The sequence below is a fragment of the Dipodomys merriami genome, unplaced genomic scaffold (genome assembly GCF_024711535.1).
Source record: "Dipodomys merriami isolate MVZ:Mamm:240054 unplaced genomic scaffold, mDipMer1.0.p SCAF_48, whole genome shotgun sequence".
NCBI lineage: Eukaryota > Metazoa > Chordata > Mammalia > Rodentia > Heteromyidae > Dipodomys > Dipodomys merriami.
This window is the reverse complement of record NW_027206046.1, coordinates 12,240,001-12,253,271: the sequence shown is the minus strand read 5'-3', so window position 1 is coordinate 12,253,271 and position 13,271 is coordinate 12,240,001. Positions and strand designations below refer to the sequence as shown.

The following is a 13,271-nucleotide window of genomic DNA, read 5'->3' as shown; positions in this document are numbered from 1 at the left end:
CATAGACTGTTAGCTGGAACATCGATGATCCATCACCAGAGCCTACTGGCTCCTGACTTCCTCTGACAAGTTTTTTGTTCCTGGTTTTGTTTTGTTTTGTTTTTGGTCATTCTTGGGCCCTGAACTCTGGGTCTGGGCGCTGTCCCTCAGCTCTTCAGCTCAAGGCTAGCGCTCTACCACTTGAGCCACAGCGATACTTCCAGCTTTTTCTGCTTATGTGGTGTTGAGGAATCGAACCCAGGGCCTCATGCATGTGAAGCAAGCACTCTACCACTGAGCCACCTTCCCAGCCCTCCTCTGACAAGTTTAAATCATCAAAAACTCAGAACCTCTGTCCTCATATTCCTGCCAGCTGTCCTTCCCATGTCCCAGCTCCATTGTGAGAAACAGAGGCAGCAGTCCATTGGCAACTCCTGGATTTCTGCATGTACCAAGAAAAGTAAGTCAGGGGCTGGGAAGGTGGCTCAGTGGTAGAGTGCTTGCTTCACATGCATGAGGCCCTGGGTTCTATTCCTCAGCACTACATAAAAAAAGCTGGAAGTGGTGCTGTGGCTCAAGTGGTAGAGCACTAGCCTTGAGCTGAAGAGCTGAGGGACAGTGCCCAGGCCCACAGTTCAAGCCCCATGACCAACAGAGAGAGAGAGAGAGAGAGAGAGAGAGAGAGAGAGAGAGAGAGAGAGAGAGAGAGAGAGAGAGAGAGAGAGAGAGAGAGAAAGAGAGGTAATTCAGATGGTCTCCCTGTGGCTCACTCCTGCAATCCTACTTAGGAGGCTGAGATCTAAGGAACGTGGTCCAAAGCCAGCCTAGGCAGGAAAGCTCCATGACACTTATCTCCAATTAAACAGCAAAAAGTCAGAAGTGGAGCTGTGGCTCAAGTGGTAGAACACCAGCTTGAAGGAAAAAACAAAAAACTCAGGGTCGGTGCTCAGACCCTGAATTCAAGTCGCATGACTGGCACCAAAAAAAAAGTAATTCATCACCTGTAAAATATAACTCTAAAGAAGGATTTTTCAAAACAAAACCAGAAATCATGGCCATAGACATATCTACACAAGTGTTCACTTGAAAGTATAGCTGGGTATAGTGGCCTATGCCTTCAATCCAAGTTACTTGGGAAAAATGGAAATAGAGAAGATCATCCTTCAAGGCCAAACTGGACAAAAAAAGTTAGCAAGACTTCTTTCTCAACAAATAAGACAGGTAGTGTGGTTCATATCTATAATGATTTCTATCATAAGTGAGACTGTGATTAATCCCAAATACTAGAAACATCGGTAGAAGGATCACAGTGTAAGGCCAGCCCAGGGCAAATCATGAGTCTATCTGGAAAATAACCTAAAAGCAAAAAGGACTAAAGATGTTGCTCAAGTGGTAGAACTCCTGCCCAGAAGCTCAAGGCCCTAAAGTCAACAACAACAAAAGCAAAATATAAAATGACTGGGCATCAGTGGCTCCCGCCTGTAACCCTAGCAATTCAAGAAGCTGATATCTGCAGATTGAGGTTCAAAGCCAGCAGAGACATCTATCAGACTTTTATCTCCAATTATCCACCAAAAAGCCAGAAGTAAAGCTGCGGTTCCCATGATAGTATGCCACCCTTAAGTGAAAAAGCTAAGGGATAGCACTCAGGCACTAATTTCAAGCCCCAGTGTCAGCATACATAAAAACAATTACTAGGGCTGGGAAGGTGGCTCAGTGGTAGAGTGCTTGCCTTGCATGCATGAGGTCCTGAGTTCGAGTCCTCAGCACCACATAAGCAGAAAAAGCCGGAAGTGGCGCTGCGGCTCAGGTGGTAGAGTGCTAGCCTTCAGCTGAAGAGCTGAGGGACAGCGCCCAGGTCCAGAGTTCAGGCCCCATGACCAAAAAACAAAAACAAAAAACAATTATTAACAAGAAAATAAATAATTTGCTTTCCTTGCTCCGATTTCATGCATCTGTGAGGCTATAACCAGGAGACTTTGTCTACACAGCTCACCATTGTATCTCCAGTGCCTGGAACATAATAGGCAATACTTATTTCTAACCTGCTCATCTAACAACATTGACAAACATGCAGTTGGGGTTTGTTTGTTTGTTGCTGTTGTAGCTTTTCTATTGAGGCAGAAGAACTAAGTGACCTCTCAGAATCTTTTCTTTTCTTTTCTTTTTTGTGCTAGTACTAGGACTTGAACCAGGGCCTTCACTCTGGTTAAGCTTTCTCCTTCAGGGTTGTTGCTCTACCACTTGAACTACACCTTCAATTCCAGCTTTTTGCTGGTGAGTCTCACAGACTTTTTCTACCCAGGTTGGCTATGAACCTCAATTCTCGGATCTCAGCCTCCTAAGCAGCTTGGATTAATAGGTTTGAGCCACATGCATTTCATCTTACACACACACACACACACACACACACACACACACACACACAGGTTGATTAGTTATTCAACACTTTCAGGGATCAATCAAGCCACACCCTTGGCTTCATGGACAAGCACACTTTATTTTGACATTCTATTTCATTTCACAAGCTGAATCACAGAAGCTGCCTGTCAGGACGTTTCCTTCCAGCTCTTTCTGTCAGATGAGGGGCTGGAACCTTCTGGATCATCCTGGCTTTCACGCTCCATTGATCTATCTCCTGGTGGGTCATGAACCCACTCTGAGAATCTTTATCAAACGTAAGGAATTCCTTACCAGGGAAAATGCACACACAGAAGGGACACAAAGCTGCGCGAACCGTTGAGACACATTGTTTGGCATATAGCGGGAGGCCAGGCGTTCAGACCATGGCTTCCAGGGCGCAGCAGGGCAGGTGAAGCCCACACTGGGAACTGCATTCAGGGAAGCTGGGGACGCTGTAGAACTTGATGAGCTTCTTAAAGGCACTCTTCTTCAGCAGCATCATCTCTTCCGGAAACCTGGAAAAGATCCTCACCCGGGAGGAGCTCCCACTCTTTCCAGAACCCTCTGCAGACGGTGATTTCTGAGCATTCGTCGGCATACTGTTGCAGCTGAGAGATCGCACTGTCTTCTTCTTATTCTGCACGCTCAGATAACTGAACAGGAAGGACGACAGCTTGTGCTTGGGGACACCCGGGTCCTCATCTTCAAAGCAGTCATCCAGTGGGTCCAGCCAGGTATCAGGATCTTCTTTCTGCCCAGGGCAGGCTCCCCCACGCTGTGGCTGCTTGATGATCTTCCTGGCCTGGGCAGGGTCATCCCCTCCCTCGTTGGCAGATGGAAGAGACATCCCATTGGCCAAGGCTTTGGGGCCCCTGATTGGAGGGATGAGGCTCCTAGCCTGCGGGATTGGTTGGGAAGTACAGTGCTGACTCAGGACGCGTGTGGCTGCATCACAGATGAGGTTCCAATCTCTCAGGATGTCATCCTTGGTGGTAAATTGGGATGTCACAGTGAAACGGATGATCAGCTTGTCGTGGATCACGGCAGGGATGAGGAAGAGCTGGCCGGCTTTGGCTATTTCCTTCAGCACACTTTCTGTGAGACAATTAGGACCCTGTTTGGGGGATTAAAAAGAAGTAAAATTTACATCCACCTCCTCTGGATGGATTCCCCCACAGCTCATGCATTCGGGTGTTCAAGAGACACAACCCACCGGCAAACACTGGTGGGTGCTGGCCTTCCTACGGCCTTCCAACGGTCTTACCTTTAGACGGAAAACCACCAGGCCCAGGTGTCTCTTGGCAGGAATTTCAAAGAAAGGGTCGTTTCTGACTAGAGATTCGAAATACTTAGCCATTTCAGTACCCTGGGATTGTGAATACAGGAAACAACAAAAACAAAAACAGATGAATCACCAAGCAAAGGACCAACTCTTCCTAAAGGTGTACGCTTCGTGAATGGTTAAAGCCAGTGGCATGGTTGAGTGGCTTCTGTCCTTTTCGTTTGTTTGGTTTTGGTGCCATCACTGGGGCTTGAACTCAGGCTGTGGGAGCTGTCCCTTGGCTTTTCTGCTCAAGGCTAGCACTCTACCACTTGAGCCACAGCTCTACTGTCAACCTTTTTTGGTGGATAATTGGAGATCAGACTCTCCCAGACTTTCCTTCCCTGGACTGCCTTCAAATCCGGTGTCTCTCTTGCCTGGTAAACTCATTATCTCAAAACTCCAGAACCCAAAAGCCATAAGCTTGGTGACTCAGACACACAGCCTCTTATCCTAACTCCACAGCCTCTCCGCTGGCCAAGGAACAAAGGAGGCTCCAAGCTCAGCTCTCTGTTCCTTTTTTCCAGCCAGGAGCCTTACACAGGCTGTCTCTGCCTCAAAGAAAACATTGTTGCTCATGGAGATAAAGTCACGGTGGGCTTTCACAATCTTCCATATCTTAAGCTATGTTTCCCTTGCCTACACAATCTCTCCCCATCTGGTACCTAAAATGCCCTTTCATCCCCTTCTTTCTGATATTCCGCAGAGAACTTACTGCTACACATCATCTACACTATGGAAGCGCCTTTGTACCTGGTTGATAGGTACTGAAGTTTCAGCTTGGGGCAAAGCACATATTCTGAGCTGGAGGCTGGTGGCTGATACCTGTAATCCTAGCTACTCAGGAGGCTGCGATCTGAAGATCTAGGTTCTGGGGCTTGAACTCAGGGCGTGGACACTGTCCCTGAGCTTCTTTTGCTCAAGGCTAACACTCTACCACTTGAGCCACAGTGCCACTTCTGGCGTTTTCTGTTTCTGTGGTGCTGAGGAATCGAACCCAGGGCCTCATGCATGCTAGGCAAGCACTCTACCACTGAGCCACCTTCCCAGCCCTCTGAGGCTCTTATATCTAATTCACCAGCAAAAGGCCAAAAGTGGAGCTATAGCTCTAGTAGTAGAGCACCAGCCTTGAGTGTAAAAGCTACAGGACAGTGTCAAGCCCCAAGATAGGAGAAAGAGAGACAGAGACAGAGAGACAGAGACAGAGAGACAGAGACAGAGAGACAGAGACAGAGAGAGAGACAGAGAGAGGGGAGGAGGAAGAGATAGAGAGGAGGAAGGGAGGAAGAAGAAGGAGAGAAGGAAGGAAAAAGGAAGAAAGGAAGCAAGGAAGGAAGGAAGGAAGGAAGGAAGGAAGGAAGGAAGGAAGGAAGGAAGGAAGGAAGGAAGGAAGGAAGAAAAGGAAAATTTCTATACTTTTCTTGGTTTTCTTTTCCTCTCCAGCTGTGACTCTCAAAGATCACTGACAACAAAAAGGAGACACCAGACAGGGCCATGCTGCACTCAGAGATCCTCTAGCTCAGAGAGACAGCTATTTTTTTTTCTGGTCCTAGGGCTTGAACTCAGGGCTTGGGCACTGTCCCTGAGCATCTCTGTGCTCAAGGCTAGCACTCTACCATTGAGCCACAGCACCACACCTGGCTTTTTCTGTTTATGTGGTGCTGAGGAATCGAACCCAGGGCCTCAGGCATGCAAGGCAAGCACTCTACCACTGAGCCACCTTCCCAGCCCACTGGAAAGCCGTCTTGAATAATGAAATCCCAGGAGCTCCTCTACAACTGAGCCAGACTCGGAGAGTCCCCTGAGCAGGTCTACAAAATAGAGACAACACTTCTTCCCCATGAGAACAGAGAGCCACTCAGGCTCCATCCCGCGCAGTGTGCAGGCTACATACATGTCTGACGTGCGCTTGAAGATTCTTCACCCCAAAAGAGCGAATCACAAACCAGAGCTTAATAGAGCGAAACCGTCGGCTCAGAGGAATCTGCCAGTGCTGGAAACCAAAGAACACAGTGCTGGGTTAGACACAAGGCGTTCAATTCCCTTAGGCACTCCTGGGCATCCTCTGCTGACTGCCCAGCCCTCCAGAGATGGACACTGTTGCTATAGCTCCTGAGCCGTTGCTAAGGAACAAGCCACAGCATCTTACCTAAAGGACACTCTGCTATAAAGGTAGCAGGACTCCCTTGACCAACAGCAGGCAAGTAGAAACCAAGTCTATGAATTTGAACCAATGAGAAAAGTACTTTGCTGAAACGGATGCTTCACATTTTACCCCAGTCCAGAAACTTAAGAGAGAGGCAATACATCTTTATTATTATTATTGTAAAGTGTGGGGGGTTTTGTTTTGTTTTTTGTCGGTCATGAGGCCTGAACTCTGGGCCTGGGCGCTGTCCCTCAGCTCTTCAGCTCAAGACTAGAGCTCTACCAGTTGAGCCACAGCACCACTTGCAGCTTTTTCTGCTTATGTGGTGCTGAGGAATGGAATCCAGGACCTCAGGCATGCAAGGCAAGCGCTCTACCACTGAGCCACCTTCCCAGCCCCGTAAAGTGTGTTTTAAGTGTCTTAAAGAGCAGAAACTAAAACTGTTTCTAGCCAGGCGCTGGTGGCTCACACTTGTAAATCCTAGCTACTTCGGAGGCTGAGATTTGAGGATAACGGTTCAAGTCAGCCCAGGCAGATTACACTCAAGACACTCCTATTTACAATTAACCAGCAAAATGTGGGGAGTGAAAAAGTAGCTTAAGTGGTATAGCATTAGCTGTAAGCAAAAAAAGCCAAGCAAGAGCTCAAGGCCCTTACTTCAAGTCCTGATACCAGCACAAAAATACATAAAAATAAAATTTCTATTGCCACAAAAATGTATAGTTGAAAATATGGGAGTCAACTAGGCGCTGGTGGCTCATGCCTAGAATCCTAGCTACTCAGGAGGCTGAGATCTGAAGATCAAGTTTGAGACTAGCTCAGACAGGAAAGTCCTCAAGACTCTTTATCTCCAATTAACCAGCAAAAAAGAAAAGCTGGAAGCAGAGCTGTGGCTCAAGCGGTAGAGTGCAAGCTTTGAATGCAGAAAAAAAAAAAAAAAAAGCTAACCCAGGCCCTGAGTTCAAGCCCCTGTATCAGCACAAAAAAGAAAAAGAAAAAAGAAATTATAGTAGTCAAGAACTCAGACAATGAGCCCCTGATGAGCTAAATTTCTCCTCTCACCCCTGCCATGAACAATAGATGTGACTTATGTCAGGAGCTGTGGCTCACGCCTGTAATCCCTAGTTACTCAGGAGGCTGAGATCTGAGGATTGCAGTTCAAAGCCAGCCCAGGCAGGAAAGTCTGTGAGACTCATATCTCCAATTAACCACCAGAAAACTGGAAGTGACAATGTGGCTCAGAGTGGTAGAGCGCTAACCTTGAACCAAAAGAGCTCAGGGACAATACCCAGGACCTGAGTTCAAGCCCCATAACCAAAAAAGCCCCAGGACCTCAGTGGCTTATCTGTGACTCAGAACTTATCTCCCAGAGCATGGTATGGACCAAGCATAAAGGTACTCAGACTAGTTGTTCATGAGTGACTATTTGCTGTTCAGATACTAAACCATATGAGCTACAGTTCACATCTGACTAGGACCAAGAAGACCCTTTATTTAATCACAGGGTCTTGTCTTTTGTTCTCATCTGTTCAATTGTTTTTGGGGGTGGTAGTGGGATTCGAACATGGGCTTGCTAAACCAGTGTTTTACCTATTATGCTATGCCCCAGCCAACATTATCCTTATTTTTCCTAGTGAGATTCTTGGGACACTCAAGCCTTTAGATTTCAAATAATTCTCCAATTCAGTGCCTTGGTTAGACCCAAGATTGACCCTTTGTTCTGATGACCAAATACCAAATTCAACTTGAGCTTAAAGTTCAACGTTGTAGTTAACCATAGATCTGAAATTTCCCAGTTTCTCAAATACGAAAACAGAGCAGAACATTTGCAGCTGTTCAGATGAGTGGTTTCCAATCATTTCTCTCCTTCAAGTTGTCAGAAAGCATCTAAGAGTAAATATTTGTCCTGACAAACATTTATCTGCCCATCTACCAGATTACCAAATCCTCATTAATGTCCTCATCTTTTACTGCAGTTTTGCTGAGCCAAACACAGAAGGGATGGAGAATATTTCTGCATTGATGGATAATATTTCTCCTGCATGAAGTTACTGATACTTTGATCAGTCACTCAGCAAAACTCTGTACAGTAAGGTCCAGCTGCCAGACTTCCACCAGCCAGCAGAGGGCGTCAAAACCTGAAAAGTAAATCCCTGGAACCAGGAATAAATAAATCTCATTTCTTGTCTGTCCAAAGGGCACTCAAGAAAAATCCTGTTCAGAGTTGTCTCTGGGGCAAACTGGCAACTCTATTTCGCCAGCAAATTAGCAGGAAGAGGCAGGGAGGGTGTTAATGTGGATCCCTTCCCAATCTTCTTTGCCCAGTTTTGCTCTTCTTGTCTCTGTTCTGACCCAACTATTCAAGCCTGGTCCTGGCCACTGTTGCCACTGATCAGGCAATTTGGGCTGACGCAGGCAGACATGGTTTTGTTTAATCTGAGATGCTGCCCACACCCCTCTGTGTCGTTCCAAGGCTTCATGGGTCTCCTCCACTATTTGAGCTCTTTGTACTGTTGAAGAGGAATGGGGTAGAGCGGAGGGGAGCTTGGTTGATGGCAGAGAAACTGACACTTGATTCTGGTGAATCCCAGAAACTAAGCTCCTGAAACTGGCCCTTTTGCTCTCAAAGCAGGGAGGGCTTAGCTTCTGCTTAAAACTGCTGCAAAGGGAGAGAGAGGGAGAGAGGGAGAGAGGGAAGAGGGAGAGAGAGAGAGAGAGAGAGAGAGAGAGAGAGAGAGAGAGAGAGAGAGAGAGAGAGAGAGAGAGAGAGAGAGAGAGAAAGAGAGAGCATACTTTGGGCATGGGTCAAAGTAGCCATGAGAACACCAGGATCACAACAAAGGTGGTTCCATTGTTCTAAAAGTTTCTTCATTGACCTGAAGTATCAATCTACAGGATTAGAGATGGAAAAGGATATGTATAAAGCAGCACTTGGACACAGCAGCAAAAATGCTATGGCTTCCTCAGACCAATACTGGGTAAATTTAATGTTCTTTTTCTTTTTTTTTTGTAACATGATTTCACTAGGTTGTCCAACCGGCCTCACATTTGTGATCCTCCCTACCTCAGCCTCCTGAGTGCTAGGATTATGGAAATGCACCACTATGCCCAGCCCTCATTTAATGTCTTTATAGGTTACCTGAAAAATAAAACGCACTGTTAAAATAATGTTCACCTGGATGAGAATGAACCACAGGGAGTTCTTGAGATGGTGTGGTAAATGCACAATCAAGTTAGCCCGAAATTCTAAATGGGCAAGGGCAAAGATAAACCCTTTAAGGTTATGAGCCATTAAAATTTGTTTTTAAAAGGAAAATGGACATCATTTCATGCTCAGGAACAAAAGTTAACCCTAAGAAATAGCTGGTGTGCTGGGAACCAGTGGCTCACACCTGTAATCCTAGTGACTCGGGAGGCTGAGATCTGAGAATCATGGTTCAAAGCCAGCCTGGGCAGGAAAATCAATGAGACTCTTATCTCCAATAAACCACCAGAAAACTGGAAGTGGCACTGTGGCTCAAGTGGTAGAGCAGTTGCCTTGAGCTGAAAAGCTGAGGGACAGCGCCCAGGCCCAGAGTTCAAGCCCCATCACTGACAAAAAAAAGAAAAGAAAAGAAAGAAGGAAGGAAGGAAGGAAGGAAGGAAGGAAGGAAGGAAGGAAGGAAGGAAGGAAGGAAAGAAAAGAAAATAGCTGCTGTGGAATTGTTTTTAATTTTTCACTTAAAATTATTCTGAAACACCTACCAGCAAAGACAATGGAGATAAAAGAACCATTGTTCCCCAATCTTCATTGACTTCCAGAATGAATCTTAGTCAAGAGTGAGCTGGTCTAATGGGTTGATGATGGCGCTATCATCTTAGCACTAGAAGGGCAAGCCACTTGAACAGTTGAAGGATCTAAGAAGAAATCATCTCCCCACCCAGGGTGCCCCTTACAGACATCAGGTATTGCTCTCGGAGCTTCAAAGTGTGGAGTTATTCAATTCTTACAGTGAGACTAAGAAGCCAGGAGAGGAAAACTAGACACAGAATATAAGTTATTTGGTTTAAGGCCACATAAGATAGTAAAGGAAGGGCTGGGAAAGTGGCTTAGTGGTAGAGAGCATGTATGAAACTATAGGTTGATTCCTCAGTACCACATACACAGAAAAGGCCGGAAGTGAGGCTGTAGCTCAAGCGGTAGAGTGCTAGCCTTGAGCAAAAGAAGCTCAGGGACAGTGCCCAGGCCCTGAGTTCACGACTGGCAAAAAAGAAAAAAAGTTAATGAGGGAGCATAAATTGAAAGATGGGTCTTGCCTTAGCACCTAAATGTGTGTATGTATGTGTGTGTGTGTGTGTGTGTGTGTATGTGTGTACACCCTTGAACTCAGGGTCTGAGCACTGTCCCTAAGATATTTTTTGCTCAAGGCTAGGGCTCTACTACTTGAACCACTGCTCTACTTTCGGCTTTTTGGTGGTTACTTGGAGATAAGAGTCTCACAGAGTTTAGGCGCCAGCGAGCAGCTGGGAAGATGGCGGAACGCAGTCACAAGTCCGTGCTATTCGTGTGTCTGGGTAACATTTGCCGGTCACCCCATTGCAGAAGCAGTTTTCAGAAAACCTGTAGCTGACCAACACGTTTCAGATGATTGGAGGATGGACAGTGCGGCCACATCCACGTATGAAGTGGGAAATCCCCCTGACTATGGAGGGCAGAGCTGCATGAGGAGCTACATTCGCTTACATACTGTGTATGGATGAATGCAACCTGAGAGATCTGAGTAGAAAAAGTAACCAAGCCAAAAACTGCAAAGCTAACATCGAACTGCTTGGGAGCTATGATCCACACAAACAACTCATTACTGAAGAGCCCTATTATGGAAAGGACTCTGACTTCCAGCTGGTGTACCAGCAGAGTCTCCAGTGCTGCAGGGCCTTCCTAGAGAAGACCCACCAGGCCAGCACTGCCCACAGCCAAGCCAGCGACTCACCCCACTAACCCTGTGTGTAAGTATAGTGGTGTTCCTTAGTCCCAGCCCCTGTTGTTTCTGACTTACTGCTCACTTACTCTTTCTCCAGAATAATTGTAGGTGACAATTAGTTGTATTTACCCAAGATAAAAAGGTTGGGTTTGAGGAAATTAGTTGACTAGTTGAACTTCTCACTTTGCTGATTACAAAACAGTGGAACAAGCAAATATAGGAGAACAAAATACAACTCAGTGAATTAATAATGACTGAGCTCCGGAAGACCTGGACAGTTTGGTCTACCTGGCATGTTGCCTGCCTAGCAATGTAGCGCCACTGTTCCCTGTATATCGTGCTGACCTGGGCTCGTGCAGAGTCACGATAGCTCTACTGATAGCAGCTCCTCTGCCTACCGGAGAAATGTTCTAGATCAGTTTACTCACAGTACACACTTACATGTTTAGGACAGAAGCAAGGCATGGGGTACCTGTAAGTCCAGCACAGGGAAGCTGGGGCAGGAAGATCGTAAGTTCAAGCCATCCTGGGTGATAGCTTACCTCAGGATAACAACACAAAATAAGGAAGATTGGATTGGTGAAATAACTCTTTAGCCTCTTTACTGCTTGTTGCTTTGTGTCTAGTTCATTTCATGGGAGTAAGAGTATTTGCTCCCATTTGAGCCACTTTGCCTCCTTTAAGAATTGAATTCTATATCGGAAGTACACTTGTACGCAGGTTACCTTCGGCCAGTAGGGAGTAGGTTTTCCATACACCTGCAACTCATCAAGGGTCCAAAAGCAATGACCAGATGTGAAAAGTTTTAAAACCTGCAGAGTCTCATTACGTTGGTGTGCTGTAAGGATATGTTAGTGATTACTCTTTCATCAGTACTTAGTCACGCTCAGGCCAACGGGTAACTTTGGTGCGCCAGCAATTAGCTCCCCTCACACCATCAGGATATTTCAGAAAAGATTGTCTTCAAAATAAACTGTGGAGTTACATAAGAAAAAAAAAAAAAAAAAGAGTCTCATGTTGCCTTCTGCAAAGAGACCCCAGGGCGCCCCCTGGTGGCCACTCACCATGAAGTCAGTGGCGGCACCTGAGTTAGCATGCCTGAGGTAGACAGGGTTCACGCTGAAGGTCTGTTGCAGCTTGTACTTGTCCTTCACCCTGTGGGTTTTCCAGATGGTATATTAGTGGCTCAGGTGTCTCAAGGAAGCAAAGTGGCCCCACCTGGACGTGGCTGCTGCACTCACCAGAGGCCGGTGCAGTCGAAGTGCACCATCATCCACTTGGATGGATTAAAGGTGAAGGAGTCTGCATACTCGATGCCCTTCAGGAAGTCCCGGAACTCGGGGCACAGGAAGGCCGTACCTGCATAAGCAGCATCGATGTGGAGCCACAGTCCCTCCCTGGCACCTGAGGAAGCAATGGTCACCTGCTTAAAGGCGTGGCCTGATGGGGACATGGCCATCAGGATGAGCTGGCCGAGCTGCAGGGGGAGGTGGGGAAGGGGGGACTCAATCTACCAAAACTTCACCCTGGTGTTTCTCCTCTTTTTCCTCTCCCTGGCCAACCTAAAATGTTCCTAGCCTCAAAACCCAACTGCCCACCGGTCCAGAAAGCAATGTGCATGCATCCAATATGACAGTTAGACAGATGTCTGTCTGTCTGCCCTATTGGGTTTGTCACTTGGGGATGAAGCAAGGGGGTTTGGGTTTCGTGTCTGCCTCTATCTCTCCGGTGGTTTCCCCCGTGCCCCCCCCAACCCGCCCCCCACCTGCCCTTCTCTTCTTTTCTGAAACAGAACAGAAAACGATTTCCTTGTGCTTTATTCACCCTGTGCTTTAGATACTGCCCGCTGCTATACGTAAATGGCCACATCCAAGTTAAGACAAAACCTTCAAATGACAAAAATCTGAAATTCCTCTGCTATTGTTTGTTTTGTGCTAGTCCTGAGACATGAGCTCCAGGCCTGGGTCCTGTCTCTGAGCTTTTGTGCTCAAGGCTAGAGTTCTAGCACTTGAGCCACAGCTCCACTTCCCGCATTTTTTTTTTTCTGGTGAAGATAAGAATCTCACAGAATTTCCTGCCCAGGCTGGCTTCGAACCAAGATCCTCAGACCTCAGCCTCCTAAGTAACTAAGATTACAGGCATGAGCCACCAGCACCCAGCTAATTTGGATTTTTCATGTCCCACAAGGCTTATGGGTTAAAGGCATGATCACAGGGTGGTACTATTGGGAGGGACCCTTAAAGGGGTGGGGACTTGTGGGAGGTCTTTAGATCATGGCAGAAGGCATTGAAGAGGATGGAATGACCCTAATGTTCTCCTCTCTCCATGATAAAGGGAGTGGTTGTATTTCACCACAGGTTCCCTCCATGATATACTGCTTTTCTACAAGCTCCAAAGTAACAGTCCACTGAAACCTCCAAATTAAAAGCCAACATAAACCTTGACTCTTCACAAGCTCATG

At 46.7% G+C, this 13,271-nt stretch overlaps 1 protein-coding gene and 1 pseudogene across 1 annotated transcript in view; one reads left to right on the top strand and one right to left on the bottom strand.

The window, feature by feature from the left end:
• Window positions 1-2,467: 2,467 nt before the first annotated feature.
• LOC138809046 (histidine decarboxylase) overlaps window positions 2,468-13,271 on the bottom strand; it is a 29,331-nt gene continuing 18,527 nt past the window's right edge. Inside the window, exons 8-12 of the mRNA XM_069995460.1 lie at window positions 12,052-12,214; window positions 11,875-11,965; window positions 5,598-5,696; window positions 3,647-3,748; window positions 2,468-3,496 (exon numbers count right to left, since the gene is read on the bottom strand). Coding sequence (XP_069851561.1) covers window positions 2,759-3,496; window positions 3,647-3,748; window positions 5,598-5,696; window positions 11,875-11,965; window positions 12,052-12,214 — 1,193 coding nt within the window. The 3' untranslated portion in view covers window positions 2,468-2,758. The remainder of the gene's footprint in view (window positions 3,497-3,646; window positions 3,749-5,597; window positions 5,697-11,874; window positions 11,966-12,051; window positions 12,215-13,271) is intronic.
• Window positions 10,306-10,827, top strand: LOC138808838 (low molecular weight phosphotyrosine protein phosphatase pseudogene; annotated as a pseudogene).